The 17,112-nt window shown below is 37.1% G+C and overlaps 1 protein-coding gene and 1 long non-coding RNA gene across 3 annotated transcripts; both read right to left on the bottom strand.

Annotated features, from left to right (window-relative positions):
* Positions 1–3,147: 3,147 nt before the first annotated feature.
* Positions 3,148–15,354, bottom strand: LOC143853006 (uncharacterized). 2 transcript variants are annotated; one of them, XR_013236947.1, is made up of 5 exons: positions 14,606–15,354; positions 14,272–14,323; positions 13,424–13,652; positions 11,396–11,508; positions 3,148–3,782 (listed from the first exon to the last, which is right to left on the bottom strand). It is a non-coding gene; the product is annotated as an uncharacterized LOC143853006 (long non-coding RNA). The 2 variants fall into 2 exon arrangements; XR_013236946.1 differs by lacking the exon at positions 3,148–3,782 and adding an exon at positions 10,007–11,037.
* Positions 3,876–6,813, bottom strand: LOC143853005 (uncharacterized). The gene has a single exon (XM_077362700.1). It carries the CDS (start codon positions 6,259–6,261, stop codon positions 4,180–4,182), a length of 2,082 nt encoding a protein of 693 aa, XP_077218815.1. The 5' UTR covers positions 6,262–6,813; the 3' UTR covers positions 3,876–4,179.
* Positions 15,355–17,112: the final 1,758 nt, after the last annotated feature.

Here is a 17,112-nt window from a genome sequence, read left to right as displayed (position 1 = left end):
ATAAGTTTTATTTAGAAAGATGATATCTCTCTAAATAGGCCATAACCATATCATTTCCCTCTAAACGGTGGAAAGCAAAACAAATCCTCTAAAAATCACAGGAATGTTTATCCTGCAATCAAGAAAAGGTCTTAGGTCATTTTAAGGAAATGATTTGGTGAGGTTTTATGAAACTAGGTGGGTGGAATCCCATGGAAATGGCGTTGCGACAAGGAAACTAGGTGGAGAAGGGAAGGAAAATGAAAGAAAAATAGCTATGTTTGGTGGCAACCTGCCGAGTGAAAATAAAATAAAATGGATTCCACTGTGGCACTCAGATGGCAACCGAACGATCGGTCAAATGAGGTTTGACGAAAAATAACAGGGTTTCCTTATTATTTCTATGGAAAGTGATACAACTAAACAGGGCCGGAGGAAAATTGTATGAAGATGCACTTGTGTAAAGTTTCTCCCAAAATTTCCATATGAAACGAAGTGGGGTATGTTTGTTATTTTATTAAAGAAAGAAGGGTATTCTTGTCATGAAAAAAATAGTGATGCCGGTCACAGAAAGAAGGGTCGATAGAACATTTTCCCAACCTTACCATCCTCAAAGCCATCCTTAAATCAGCTTAGGAAATATATTAGCTAGGCAAAATGGCCAAAATGACTACAAAAATGAAAACAGTCCTAGAGAGAGAGAGAGAGAGAGAGAGAGAGTTCCAAGGATAGTTCCTCCTTATAGCACCCTCTTTCCATAGGCAATTTCTGTCATGGATCTCTAGATTTCCTAGCCTAGGGCCATTTCTAGTAACTCCACATTAAATAAAGTTCACACCATAAACAAGCACCCTTTTCCATTACCAATGACCAAGTGAGCTCAATTTTTAAATAATTCTAGGGTTGAGCCTATAGCTCAATTGGTTAGGGATTTGGTTTTCAACCTTGAGGTCAGAGGTTCAATACCAGCTTACCTATCAATTTTTTTATGTATAATTCTAGACTTTTTCCATGCCTTCCCAATCATCCAACTCCTGTGATGTTCCTTGGCATAATAGATGTTGGCAGCTTTTAGGTACATATTTTGCTTCTAGTATACTTATGCATGGGCTATTAGGCCTAGAGAAGAGATAACAAATTAGAAATATACTAGTCCATGGGCCAAACCAATAGGCCCTAGAGAAGAGATAACAAATTAGCTTTGCCATGAACACAATGTTCACTGCACAAGAATTCAGTATTCTCAGTCTTTATGTTTGGTCTATATACTGTATCCAAAAAATTAGATCAAGTTTGTGCTTATTGTTTTGTATCCCCCCATAGGCAGTTGCATTGAAGTTTCTCAACATATTAAAAAATAGATTTGGGGATACAGAAACTTGGCATGACATAGTTCATCATACCACTCTTAAGTTCTAACAGACTTGATTAAGGTGATTCTGTCATCTTGGGTAAGGGTGAGACTTCCACCCTTGAATTCTATTGGCCATTGTCAGTTAAGTTGTCTAAGCCCTCTAGATCGGGCGACATTATCATCAGGCATGGCATTTACTAACAAAAAAAGTGGTTTTTTACGCCATTCATGGTCACTTAAAACCAATTCGAATAGAGACCAAAATTCATAACAGCATTTTAGAGAAACCACGATTCAAGTTTATCAAATGCTATCTCAAGAGTGAGCTTGATTATCTTTGCTTAATCTATGAGATTTTGTTATTGCTTATTAGTACATGATTGTGATGATGCAATTTAAAAAACTAAGATACGTAGTTAATTTAATATGTAATTAACTAATGATCGTCCGTGGTGAATAGCTATTTGTACAGAAAGACCAACCCTAATATGCCAAATAAAGCCACTGACAAGGAGATACAAGGACCATAATTATTCAAGAAATGAGGATGGTCTTACTGTTCATACGTTCATATGCTAGGATGGGATGTCTGAGATGAGTAACATAACACAAGTTGGTGAGGACTTATCATGGTGGTGTAATTAGGCGAGACATAATTTGAGGTTACTTAAATCTTTTTAGAACTACGCCATGATGTGTGAATCATACCACATAGGAGGCTGAGAATTGGGTTTGAAGGAGGAGATGGGAGAAAAGCATGACGCAGAAAATGAATCCGAGGAGGAGGAGGAGGAGACGGTTTTGGTTTGGTCATTGGTATTGTGAAGAAGAGAGGATTGCGCACGGAGGGAGGGGGAGAGAGAGAGAGAGAGGGGTTCTAACAACTGAAGGAAATGTTTGATGGGAAACTTATAATTTTGTAAATAAAAGTAAACAACAAGTAAAGGAAGACGGTTTTAGGGGTGTTCTAGGAATTATTCTCTAAGATATGAATATTTTAGATAGTAAGTAGCTTTTAGTGACTGATCAGACAATATGCTACAAACTACTGACGATTTAGAAAAAAAAAAATCTCAATTTTCATACTTGGGTGAGTCAAAGGAGCTTTTGTTTGAGGCAAAACTCAAATTTAGAGGACTTGACCAATCTACAAGGGTTTTGATTCACGGGCTCACTGAATGACTCGAGGAAATTTTTAAACAGTGCTTCTCCCAATTCTTTTCATTTTTCCCTCATAGTTTTCAATAGAAAATTAAAAATGCATTGGCAATCACCTATATTATCAATCATATCATGTCAGAAAGGTCCTACTTCAGACCAACGCCTGATTGTTCTTTTTATGTCAAAATATCCTAAATCTTAACTCCTAAACAGCTAAGAAGCATTATTGATTATGTTCTATGAATGTAGACAGAAGAGGGCCTTACAGGGAGGATCGATCATGCTCCACCACTTGTGCCACATATAGAAGTCCACACAAATCTTGAAAATTCTTATTTATCTCCGGCATGCTAGACCTGTTCTTATCAAGAGCTTAGAACATGGAGATAAAAACTATTTTAAAAATACAACACCATATGGAAGATCTAAGACTAAGATGTGAAATCAGGCTTTGAGAACATTGGAAGTTGTTCATTCCATTAAAACATTCCCAAGAGATCGGCAGTTCGATGTTCAGATGCAGTGGAAATAGCCTTATGGTTTAACTTTGGAATTCCACTAACCCCATTCTTTTACTTAAAAAGCATATGAACCAATTGTATAAACATATCAACAAAGAAAAGGTGTCTGTCATGGAAATACTAAAATCGATATATAGAATGATTGCACGAATCTGATTAGAAATGTCATTACAGGAATACATTTTTTTATTACAGAGTGAAGTTCAAACTTTGACAGATGCTAGCTGGCTAGCTGTAAAATTAAATCCAGATCTACCTATCCAACAAAATCATGAGATCAGTTAAAAGAGAAACATCCAAGATTTCCTTTCAAGCGATTATGAGGTCATTGACAGGTAACAAAATACATGACACATAAGAAGAGCGCAAATTGTTCACCCCATAATGTGTGCAATTGGGATGGTCTTTGTGGTGTACAGAAGTAGAGGAAGACATAGCCCCTAATTGCAGGTGAGCTTTGCAAATAGAGAAGTGGATTGCAGTTGCCTTTTTTCCCATATATTCCTCTTGAAACTGGAGAAGTGCTTGATAAAGACAATTCCAAATTTGATTGTTATCTTTTAAAAAAAAGATATTGTCAATTCCAAATTTCTGAAATACTTCATAAGAAGAGCACATGTTCATCCGATAATGTGTGCGCAATTGCAATGGGCTTTATGGTGTGGAGAGTAGAGGAAGACATAGCCCCCTAATTGCAGGTGAGCTTTGCAAATGGAGAAAAGGATTGCAGTTGTCTTTTTTCCATATTTCATCTTGAAACTTGAAATCTGGTTGATAAAGACAACTCAAGATATTGTCAATTCTAAATTTCCAATTCTAATAAATCTTAGGGCTCTTGAAGAAAAAAAAAAGAAGTTTGTGAAGAAAAAATGAAGTCAATTACTGCAATAGTGAGACAATACTTGACAGGACTTGGAATATGTTATCAAAGCTTGGAGCAATTAAACATTAAACAAGCATGACAGTTCCTATATAACCATAAGACGCTAATCTGAGACGAAGATGCTGATTTCATATTATCTCACATGGAGCACTATGGTAAGAAGCTCCCCCTAACTTTTTAGGTGACAAACTCATCACATAATTGCGGCTGGCATTTTTTTTTTCTTGAAAAGCAATAATTGCAGCTGGCATTTAAGATGGGCCAACAATACAACCCAGATTTTAGTTTGTGGATGTGCAGAGGAAAATACTGGGCACTGAAGCAGGATCAAGCTCGAAATAGCCTCTCAGGTTTCCACCTTTTTCTTCTGTAAGCTGGAAAGCAGGAACCTGATGGGAGAACTTCAGAAACTCATCTGGTAATATCTCCTTTGTGCTGTCGTTTTGTTTGAAAAGATATCTATAACCCTCCACCTTTCCCAAACTGATAACTCTCAACCCAGAACCAGTATCTTTGAGGACTTCCACAATTTCATATTCGCAGTTATCCAGATTGGGAAGGATCCCTCCAGGACTCCAATTCTTGTATAATGCCCAAACCTCACATTCCCTTGGGTATACTTCATACATACTCTTATCAGAAGTTGGCTCTTCTCGGACTTGATGAGAGAAAGTCTTAATGCCAAGGGTCTTCATTATAGCACTAGTACAGAAAGAAGTTGGCTCGGCTCGAACTTGATGAGAGAAAGTCTTAATTCCAAGGGTCATCATTATAGCAGTAGTACGGAAAGTTCCACAAGCAATAGGTAGATCCTTGGACCACCTGATCTCTTCTTCCGACATGGGACAAGCTTCAAGCAATGTTACATGCACTTTAGAACTTGCAAATACGATTGAACTTATCCGAGCATAGTACTTAGGCCAGCCATCTTCATCACCATACACTGCCCAGATCTGACCCGGTTGGAACTTATTTATATCTGGTTCAAAATTGTGAAATTCAGGATCAGCATCATTCGTAAATTTGTTCTGAACAGGGTATCTTGTAGCATGAGAATTCATATTCAGCTTTTGAGCTAGCCTAGGGGAGTTTCTAAGAGCGACTTTTTTCTCCACACTGTATGGAGACTGTTTGGCTCGGTGAGAAAGCACCCTCAATGCTTCCTCGGCTAGCTTAAAAGCAGCCCTCTCACCCATGAATTTGTTCTTATTCAGATGAAGAAGATGACGCTTCACATACTGCTGCTTGATAGATTCTAGATCTAATTTGGTCACAGGACTCGAATCAACTCTCGAATTTCCAATCTGCTCTTTCCCATTGCCCTTACTTTTCTCTGCTTGTTCTTTGAAAAGGATACTTCCTTTATGCTTGTTGTCTTCCTTTTCTTCAAGAACCGCAGTCCCACCAGTTAGATTAGTAGTTTTACTACTATGATTGTCAGCATTGCCTGATAATTTAATCACCTTTGACCTTTTACAACTTGGGGGGTTGGCAAATCCATCATCAACAACACCATTGCCAATTCCTTGTTGTTCACTGTAGCTAACATGTTGTTTTCCCTTGGGAAGCTCGCATACATGGCTAGTTTCAGGTAAGGTTTTCACAATACCAGAACATGTCGTATCTACTGCATCATGTCCTAGTTCGTCACATATGGGGCATATTTTTGGCATTGTTTCGTACTCAAATGGCTGCCATTTTCCAGAATCCTTGGGTCCAAACCAAACGCCTTTGGGAGGTGGATTTGAACAATCAACTTCCACACAAACTCTCGCGATTCTCACACGATCAGTTTCTATTGTGTGATCATCATCCATTTTAAGAGGCTTTCCAATCGGCGAGGCTAGGGAGAACAGATAATACTCTTCCCACAAATGTATTGGCAGTCCTGGGAACCGGACCCATATCGGGAATTTGTGGATTTTGTCAACTAGGGGATTAAAATCAGGAGTCCACCTCTGTAAGACAAGGGATTGTTGTGGAGCAATAGACAAAGGTCCTCTTATAAATGCCTTTAAAAGATCATCCTCATTTTCAAACTTAAATAAAAGATAATGGTTTTCGATCAACATGATTGACAAATTACCTTTTGGATTCCATAAATGAAAGATTTTATCTCTAATAGATTCTACTGGAGGCATGAGACCAGAAATCTTACCAACAAGACACCTAATCCATTTTTGAATGCTTGTATTGATTCGATTATCGTCGAATTGGAATTGAAGCTGGCCATCTACCAAAATGGGTTTTTGGAGTTCAAATTCTGAGGTCATTATTGACCTAGAGGGTGTCAAGTGTGTAGGATTCATGAAACCTGGAGGTGGTTTTTCTTCTAGAAAACACATAGAAGAGGAATTGGGCATTTTGTGGGAGAGGGTATACTCTAACCAGACACCTAGATGAAGAGAGGGTTTGATGGGTCGTCTCAAAACCCTAAACCCATATCAAAATTGGCCAGAAATAAAAGGGAAGACAACAAATGGAAAAAAATCAAAGATAAAATAAGAGCAAAGAAAGTACATTGAGATATTACCTGCAAGAGGCAAAAGAAAATCTCGATTTTTAAGCACCGGTGATATTCCTTTTTAGGGCATTACAAGTAACGGGCTGATTTTGAATGACACATTTGATCAAGGAGGTGAAACAGCCTCCTCTACGATTATTTGCAAATAATAACTTTGAAAATATCAGAAATAATAGCCTGAACTTGAGCTTTGAAAAAGGAATGTGGATTGCAGTGGTTTGAAAAAGGAAAAATGCTTGATAACGACAAACGGAAATATGTTAACATTCGCTCCTTCTTATTCCCCAGGCCACTCACTCCATAGTAATATTTGCTCCTTTTTATCCTCTGTCCAACCACCACCACCACCACCACTTCTAGGATAAAATCCTCCCCCTGCTAGTTTACAACCAGTACCATACTTCCAAACCTTTCTCTGCAACATGAACCATTTGTGGGCCTAACAATTAATTGGTTGAAATCTTTGAGCAAGGCAGGCCCCATTCATATTTTTCAAAATGAAGTGTACGGCCCACACCATAGGATGATCCAAACCGTCTATTTGATGTGCCACAACATAAATAGGTTGCGCCCCAAAATCATTTCCACAGGAAACCTCTATAGATTGGAGGGTCGCGTCCTATGGAAATGATTTTTGGGGCACTACCTATTTACGTTGTGGCCCATCAAATGGACGGCATGGATCATCTTATGGTGTGGGTCGTACAGTAACATTAAAGCCTAAATGTAGGAGTCTTTCCTTAGTTGAGTTAGGTTCACCAAACTTATAGGGAAGCTACCTCCCTTAAAGTTAAGGACTTTCCTTATGGAGCGCTTTTCATGTTTTGGATATTGCTAATTTGCTATTTCCGGAAAATGATATCACCACTACTCTATTTTGATGATCGCACTTCTCACATTATTAAAAAGTAAGGCATGGCACGCACCATAGGATGATCCAAACCGTCCATTAGATGGGTCACAGCCTAAATAGGTTGTACCCAAAAAATCATTTCCATAGGTTGATCTGAACCCTCCGATCGATAGAGGGACTGAATCTTAGAGGGTTTGTCCTATCCTAGGATCAACCTATGGAAATGATTTTTGGGGCACAACCTATTTAGGCTGTGCCCCATCTAATGGACTGTTTGGATCACCCAATGGTGTGGGCCATATTGTACTTTTAAATAAAGTGAGCAGTGCTATCATCAAAATATGGTAGTGCTGATCACATTTCCCCTGTTTCCGAGATATGGAGAATCCTTCTCGACGTCGACCCCCTCGGAGGCAAATTTGGTTTCCTATTTAGACTCAACGCCTCGTGTCAAGCATCCGGGGAAATTTACCCCTAACGCCTTTCATTAGGATAGTGAGATAGTGAGAGAGCGTATACGGCTTACAGAGGCAGCTATAGCTCTCAATGTCGAGTGGCCTTCCTTGATTCTTGAATGATGCGTATTGTGGTGGTTAGTTCCGTAAATAATATTGACAATCACAAGTACTGCTGTGCTGACTCATGGGAAGATTATAGCCCTTTGATCAAGTGTGTTACGAAATATTTCCTTTAAGATGTCTTTTAAGCCGTTGATTTTAAGACGCCTCAATCTTTTAAATACTATCTTCATTCGGCTCACCGGTCACCCATGATGGCCCATCAAATTAGTTATCTATTGACCAAGACACATGCCGCATGTAAGCTCATCAAGAAAACATCTACTCTCTTGCTTCTAATCTCTTATTTACTTATATATTTTTTGTTTAAATTTCCTGGTATTTGGTGTTTTTTGATGTCATGATTTAGTGGATATATGATCAAATCCCCATCTATCTATCTAACTATATAATCTAGGGAAATGATAAATGCGCCCATTTTCATCACTTGGGACACCCAGCAGCAGTGCAAGTGGCAATCAAATCCGTTGAATCCTTCTGATTTGAAGTACATTAGCCCCTCTGCAGTCATTGTCTTGATACACTGCTGGTGGGTGTCCCGGGGTCCATTTACCATTTCTCATATAATATACTAGTAAAAAACCCGTGCGATGCACGGGCCGACAAAGAACTGTACGGACCACGTCATAGGTTGATCCAAACCGTCCATGTGATGGAACACAACATAAATAGGTTGTGCCCCAAAAATCATTTCCATAGGCCGATCCTAGCCCTCCAATCTATAGATGTTTCCATAATTCTTCTTATCTTAAATCGGATGGTCAAGATCACCCTATAGTTTTTTAATTAAAAAACCATAAAGGAGGGGGGTAAGATCGAAATTATACGGCTTTAATGGGTGCCTTTGTTAAAAGCATAAAGGAGGGGGTAGGATTGAAATTATATGATTCAATGGGCGCCTTTGTTAAAAGCATAAAGGGGGGATAGGATTGAAATTATATGAGTTGAATGGGTGCATTTGTTCAAAAAAGTCAAAAAATGTGACGTGTAATTCTCATGTGATTTTAAAAAAAAATCGAAAATACTCTCCTCTTTTCATCCCAGCTTAAGATTAGACTAGTAAAGACCCGCCGTGCGATGCACGAGGCGGCATGAAAATTTATATCTTTTTCGAGTGACCCAAAAATTAATTCAAATACAAACTGAAAATGTACTGAGTATAAGACCGAAAAGAGAAAACATTGTTATACGGCTTATAGTTAATCAAAAGAAAAACTCCAGACTTTCAGGAAGGATAAAAGGAAAAAGAAAGGGTATTTTGAGCTTCTAATTGGTCAAAACACTGAATGTGATCTATAGCCTTTGCACGGGAAGAGAAAGAAAAATAAAATAATTATAAAAACTACTGATGTAGGAAACAAACCACAAAAAATGTAAGTTGAATATTTTTTCTTATGGGAAAATAGGATACAATTCATGTATCTACAAACAATTATAATTTTCTCAAATTTTGAGGCATCAGTAATCTAAAGATAGTTAGCAAGTAACATGCATGAGACCATGAGACCGAGGATGCTAGTTGAACATTATGATTAGATCATCCTAATCATTCCCCTTGTTGTATATTGGAGCTTATATATATATATATATATATATATATATATATATATATATATATATATATATATATATATATATATATATATATGAGGAAAGTGTTGGTGAGCTTAAGCTCACCAAACTTATGGTGAGCTTAAGTGCCCCAATCACATGGGTCCAACATTTTCTGTGGTGATCCAAACCATTAATTTGCAAGGCCCTATCATAGATAGGGTGTGTACCAAAAATCAGCTCCATAGGTTCATCCTAACCCCTCCATTTGTGGAAGACAAAAATGGGCAGATTTATGGACAAATAATGTCTGTCCATTTTGACCTCCACAAATGGATGGGTTAAGATGATCTTATGGAGCTGATTTTTGGTACACACCCCATCTATGTAAGGGCCTTTCAAATGAATGCTTTGGATCATCTTAACAAAGTGGGCCCCAATGTGATTGGGCGCTTAAGCTCACCAACACTTTCCTCTATATATATATATCGACCTTTTCAATGGAGAAGATTATTTTCGGGTCAGAAACAAATTGTGAAAGCATCATAATGTAAGTTTGAAGGGAAAACAGTGTGCCATGTTATCGAACACTCGAAATGGCAAGTAGCAGAAGATTATAATACTCGTTACTAATAATAAACAAATACACCTATGATCTATCTACCACTAACTACCAATTTTGATAGATTCTGTCTTTAAAAAGACACAATAATCTCAATTGGAGAGATGGCTTTGTTGACAACATTATGAGACAAAACTAAATCATCCCTAGTGCTCGTGTCATGAGCCCGCTGAGAGAGAGAGAGAGCCATGAAAAAAGAACAGACCTGGGAACCATAGTGGTTATAAATATGTGAGAATAATAGCAGAAACCGTGATAATTTTCTCAGTTGAAAACCTCATTAGTACATGGGGGTTTTTGTTATGAAATTTCTACATTTTCACTTTTTTCATATGATTTTACCAAGACAGCCAAAGTTTAGATGGATCAAAGACATATTTGCGTGAAATTTGGGACAGATGCCTTGAATTGCATGACAACAGTGAAATAAGGGATCAAATGGTGTGGCATTTAAGATCTAACCTTGCATCTTGAATGGACATAAAGATGTGTCAAATATCAATAAAAGCAAAGTGGAAAAGAATGGAGAAAAGTGATAGATGATTATCATGTTGTAACTGTGCTGGCTGAAGCATCGCTTGAAATATAGTGCAAAGAAACACATCCAGAGATTTTGTTTCAAAAAAAAAAAAAAAAAACACATCCAGAGACAGGGTGAGCTTGCATCCACATATGAAACACTTAAGTTCCCTGTTGTTTCTAAAACAGGGAAGGACTACCATATTGTGAGCAGGTATCAAATTTAAGAAGAAGAAAAAAAAAACACAGACAGAGTTCTCTTTGAAAAGTACATAGTTCTAAATTCTCTGCACATTTATAATGCAATTCAATATAACCAAACAAATTGAAAAACTAATTTGTGAAACCAATTTGTGAAAAGGAAAAAGTAGAGGACGAAGAAGAAGCTGAGCAAGGACACTGCAAAAAGAAAAAAGAAAAGAGAAGAGAAGCACATGTTTCATGCTAGAACCAAGTCTCATATCAGAAACCGACACATCCACATAAATGCACCTGTGTGGATCCATATAGTTAGATTAGAAATAAAAAATAATATATTTTCCATTAATTGAACAGTGTAAATACATGAAAATAGAAGAAAAATATATTCAAATCTACATAATCATTGAAATTTAATTTAACCAAACAAATTAAAAAAAAAAAAAACAATTTACAAAACCAGCTTCTGAAAAGGAAAAAGTAGAATTTACGAAACCACAGACCCATATCCCATGAATTCAAATTTATGAATATCATTCAAATTTAGAATGAGAACATATAATGAAAGCAAAACACACTCAAATTAGATTAAGCAAGAAATGCTTGAATCACTTCAGAAGTTAAACAAAACAAATTAATGAAATAAACATACCTTCGATCAACAATTCTGACTTTGTAATTCTCCTTATATTACTCTAAGCAATCCCAAAATACCACTTTATAAACTGAAAATCTTATGTTCTACTCACAGCAACATCGAGAAATCTGGAACATAGAACGGGTAGGACATAAAGCATCAATAAAGAGTCATTAGAGGCAAAATACAGGTTTATACAGTCAATGAAAATATGATATTCTACTGACAGCAATGTCAAGAAATGTGGAACTCGTGAGTCAATTTGAAATTTAAAAAAACAACAGACACACATTTTTAAATTCTCTTCACATCTACAATAAAATTAAATTTAACCTAACAAATTTCTGAAAAGGAAGAAGTAGATGATGATGAAGAAGAAGAACATAAGGCCTGACATTTATAATCAAATTTAATTTATGCAGAAAAAAGGACGCCTAGCTGGAGGTCTTGAAGGGTTTTAGTTACAGGGTTCTGTACAATCGGAGGTAAGGCTTTGCAAGGATGACAGAGGGAGAGGGAGGGGCCTCACATATTAGGGAGAGAGAGAAAGGGGAACTGAGAAGACCTAAATCAAAATATCTCTGACGAAGAGAGAGAGAGAGAGGAACACGGACACGTATTAGAGAGAGATGGGAGGGACGCGTGTGAAGTCTGTGAGGATACGTAAGGTCATTACAAATCTTATGAATTTGAATTTTTAAGGGGCATAAAGGTAGAACCATATGAGAGAGAACGGAGGAGAAAATTTGGGAGACAAAAAAGAAATTCACAGAAGCTGCATGTATAGAGGGGACACGTGGCAGCACCACAAAATTTTCAGAAAAATAAAAAAAGCCTGGGCTTTTCCTCCCAGCTTATTATAGAGGGGACACGTGGCAGCACCACAAAATATACACGTCATAGGTTGATCCAAACCGTTCATGTGATGGAACACAACATAAATAGGTTGTGCCCCAAAAATCATTTCCATAGGCTGATCCTAGCCCTCCAATCTATAGATGTTTCCATAATTCCTCTTAAATCGGATGGTTAAGATCACCCTATAGATTTTTATTAAAAAACCATAAAGGAGGGGGGTAAGATTGAAATTATATGGCTTTAATGGATGAGAAACACCAATTCTATGTTTCATGGATTATTGTTTTTAAAAGTGGCGTTTCTAAAAATTGAAAGTCCGATTGAAAAATTGAATAAAAAAAAAATCATAATAGTCGATTCCCTTTCTTTTGAGGATGATAGAGATATAATGATCAACATCACAAAAAATATGAAGATTGGAGAAGAAAACTTAGATAGAAAAAGAAAGTTGGATTGGAATCATTTAGGTTTTCTTTTGAAGATGATAAGAGATATAAATTTTTTCTCGATCATGGAAAGAAATTTTTTTTAAAGTTTGAAAAGGAAAAAACATTTCTAAAATAACCTGAACCAATCGTATTCAATTTTTACTTATGATAATATCTCTCTAAATTAACCAAAAGCATACCATTTCTGTCTAAATCATGGAAAGAAACAAAAATTCTAAGAAATTTTTTCCAAAGAGCACATCTTCAAACAAATCAAGGAAAATATAATTTACTTGCAATATTCATAAACAGAATGACAATGTAATGTTCACATTATTAAAAATGTCAATTAGTTGCAGCTTTAAAGGCATGAATAAAGAAGTAATTCATTCAGACATCAGAGAATAAATAAAGTCAAAAAATGATAACGGAAGAAAGAGACTTCAGGATAAAGATATTAGGGGATCGATTTAGCACTGACCTAAAAATATTTCAGCTGGGCGGCTAATAAAAGACATAGTAACAGCTAAAAAAGAGATAAAAAGAATCGGTTTTTTGACATTCAAAACTGAGAAAGATGAATGCACATACCAAACATGTCAGATTAAATATACATGCTTGTAAGATTGGTCTACTAAATCACAATAAGAGACTTCATCAATTAGACCCAAAACTATTGATGTGCAATATGCTCTGATCTTCCAATGGTACTTACAGCCACGATTGAGAAGAGCTTCTGCTCTATCAAATTCCTCACCTCTCAAGATCAGCCCCAACGCGTATAGTAGATGCCAACTGGTGTTTGGGCATATTATGTGTACATTTGGGTATATTCAGCGTCTCCCCGCCTGCTTTCTAGCCCAAAATTAGGTTGAGGATACAATGAAGATGTAGAAATGCATGACTTGGCACAAAGTTACTGAAACAGAAAGTTTCACCATGGCTCCTCAAGAATGATCCCCAGTGAAACAGTGGACGTTAATTTTCTGACAACCAAACAGTGGTATAAAATCATATATCTAGAAAAGAGCTTTGCCGTTTCAAGTAGCTAAAATCTGAAATGAAAAGGGGAAAAAATTTCTCTACCTAGCTGTAAATTAATTAAGATGTATACAATGGATTGACAGAGCAAACCAAAGTTTTAGCATGGCACAAACGGACATTTATTCGGTTATCCAAATAATCCATATAATAATGGACATAGTGAAACTATCCATTATGTAAATAATTCATAGCAATATCACAAACTAAACTCTTAAAGTACCATTCCAAAGAAAAGGGAAAAAAATTAAACACTTCAGGTCTACAAATATAGGTAAAAATAGATGCGAGAGTAGAAACTGAATAACCCTATTGAGGGGCACATACAATTTTGTTCACATGAGACAGAAAGAAATTGAATCTATCGGCCAACTTTTCACAACTATGAATAAATTTCAATTATTTTCAGCTTAATCATAAACTAATCTACCGGCTCATGGAACAACCTGCAAATCAAAGAAGACAAATTTCAATAAATTTCTACTCACTATATACTCTTTTTATTAAAGATTAAATAGGCATGTCAAAACATAGATTAAGAAAGAAGACAGGATGAACTAATACCTGCTCAAGTGTTTTTATAGTCCTTCGATCTGAAGCTTGCTAGTTTTTGCATCTGTGGAGTGAAAAATAATCCAAAGTAACAGCCAAATCGAGCTTCAAAAAAGATATATAGTAATGTATTCCGAAGAAAGACAACACAATTCAGGATTTTGGGGAAAAAAATTGAAACCCCCGAATTGTCCCTCAATCAATGACCCAAAAGCAGAGTAAGAATAAAAAACAAAGTTAACCCTAAGTTGTGCACATCAAGTAATGTTGGAAATAAAAAATATGTATAAATTTCAATTATTTTCAACCTAATCATCAACCAAAATTTCAATAATTTATTTCTTACCCAAAGAATAATAAACTACAATCACTGCCCAAGATGAAGTAAGAGTCCATCGGATAGTGGAACAACCTGCAAATGAAAGAAAAAGATAAATTTCAATCATTTTCCACTTAACCCCCAAAACACCATTGAGTAAAGCAAACCTATCAAGGATAACATTTCCGCCCTAAATAGACTGCATAAAAAGAAGTAATGAAAAACCCGAATTATTTAGAGTTAATAAGAAAGAAGCAGAAAGGCAACTAATCTACTTCCAGAAGCATGAAGTTTTTGGCATTGCTAAAGTTAATACTGAATCAAAATATCCAAGAAATGAGAGGACTTGAGGGAGGGGGAGGCTTGGAAGCCACTTTCTGTGCAAGTTGATGGCGACAGAGATGGGTAGAAAGTACAGGTGGAATGGAGACATGGAGAAAGAGAGAGGTGCATAACCCCAATTCGATTTCCTTTTTTGGGTGGGGTTTAGTTACATGGGTTTTGCTACATGGGTTTTTATATTTGGGGTTTAGGGATTAGTTTTTTGTGGTTGTTCGATGGTAAGGGGAGAAGAGGGAGACGAAGGAATGAAGGGCATAAGAGGTGGGTTTTGCTACATGGGTTTTTATATTAGGGGTTTAGGGATTAGTTTTTTGTGGTTGTTCGATGGTAAGGGGAGAAGAGGGAGACGAAGGAATGAAGGGCATAAGAGGTAAGAGGTGGGTTTTGCTACATGGGTTTTTATATCTGGGGTTTAGGGATTAGTTTTTTGTGGTTGTTCGATGGTAAGGGGAGAAGAGGGAGACGAAGGAATGAAGGGCATAAGAGGTATTTATGTAATGAGGGGGGTAAGATTGAAATTATATGAGTTGAATGGGTGCATTCGATCAAAAAAGTCAAAAAATGTGATGTGTAAATCTCATGTAATTTTCAAAAAAATGGAAAAAACTCTCTTCTTTTCATCCCAGCTTATTGTAGTAGATACCAAGCATGTTTCTTTTCCGTTGTCGCCAGCTTTCTTTTATTGAAAATATTTTACGTACCAGACAACCTTTTCTTTATGCCTCTTGTTTTGTTTGATAGGGTAGGGCCCAACAATTTATACCCAAGCATAGCATGGGTTGAGCTACCATTTTACACTTGATCTGATAGGCCCACCATCTCTACTCAGAACCATGCATAAGGTGTGCCCGCAAGTTTGCACCTCAAACTATGATTGGAAAGGGCCAACCATTTTATAACCTTGCCCAGCATGGGTTGGGCCCACCACCCACACCCATGCATAGGGTGGGGCCTACCATTTTACATCTCATGTTTTTTATGGGATGAGGCCTGACCATTTTATACCTCAAACATTGATGGCGCGGGACTGCTATCTCTACCCAAACCAATACATAGAATGGGGCCTGCCATTTTACCCCTAATGTTATTGATTAGGTGCGGTCGACCATCTCTACCCAAACCTATACATGAGGGATTTATACCTCATGTTTTGATTGGGTGGGGCCTATCATTTACACACATATCTTGAGAAAAGTTTTTCTTTGAATCATTTTTTTTTGTTTGCAATTTTTTGGAGGAAATTGAAAAATTGAAGGAATATCATTATAGATTAAGGGCGATGATTTTTTCACCCCCTGTAGGAGCCATGCGCCCCACCTTTTTGTTTTTGTTTTTTTCAGCTCATGTGTAACATGGACAGGGCGTCATTTTACAACCCATGTTTTGACAAAGTGATCGAGGCCCATCATTTACACTCTCCAAGCATGCATGAGGTCCACCATTTGCACACATTTGATACGGTAGGGCGCACGTGTCTAGCCAAAACCATGATTAAATGGGCCCAATAATTTACACCATGTTTTGATAGGGTTGGCCCCGCCAACTCCACCCAAACCCGTGCATAAGTGGGGCCCACCATTTTATCTCATGTTTTGATGGGGTGGGCCCCACGATCTCCACCCAATCCTATACATAGGGTGGGGCCCATTATTTTAGACGCTTGCATAACATGGACCAAGAATGCTATTAGCTAAGAAACGAAAATTAAGCTAGTCCCTCTCTCTCTCTCTCTCTCTCTCTCTCTCTCTCTCAATAAAGAAAGTAGGTAACTAATTCAGAACATTTGTAGGAGCGTTTGGATTTAAACTACTTGACAAATTCTCGATTTGATTCTAGAAAAATCCCATCGATGGTGGGAGTTAGGATTAGGAAAATTAAGCTAGTCCCCCCTCTCTCTCTCTCTCTCTCTCTCTCTCTCTCTCTCTCTCTCTCTCAAGATAGTAGGTAACTAATTCAGAACATTTTAAGGAGCGTTTGGATTTAAACTACTTAACAAATTCTCGATTTGATTCTAGAAAAATCCCATCGATGGTGGGATTTATGATTAGGAAAAATCCTAATATTATCATGATCTTTTTAGCATTTTATGCGGATAAAAATTCTCTAAGGATGATCCTCTGTGGTGTTGATCACCACACAATTAATGCTACGTGTATGGTGAGGGAGGAGAGATAGAGATGAGATTGTAATGA

This window comes from Tasmannia lanceolata, unplaced genomic scaffold (genome assembly GCF_043159265.1).
Source record: "Tasmannia lanceolata isolate RefF3 unplaced genomic scaffold, GAP_Taslan_0.1 ptg000019l, whole genome shotgun sequence".
Lineage (NCBI taxonomy): Eukaryota > Viridiplantae > Streptophyta > Magnoliopsida > Canellales > Winteraceae > Tasmannia > Tasmannia lanceolata.
Note: the sequence above shows the minus strand (reverse complement) of the source record. Positions and strands in the feature narration are given on the sequence as shown.

What these genes read in the sequence shown, in the direction of transcription:
- LOC143853005 (XM_077362700.1), bottom strand. Translation starts at nt 6,261, where the DNA reads ATGCCCAATTCCTCTTCTATGTGTTTTCTAGAAGAAAAACCACCTCCA.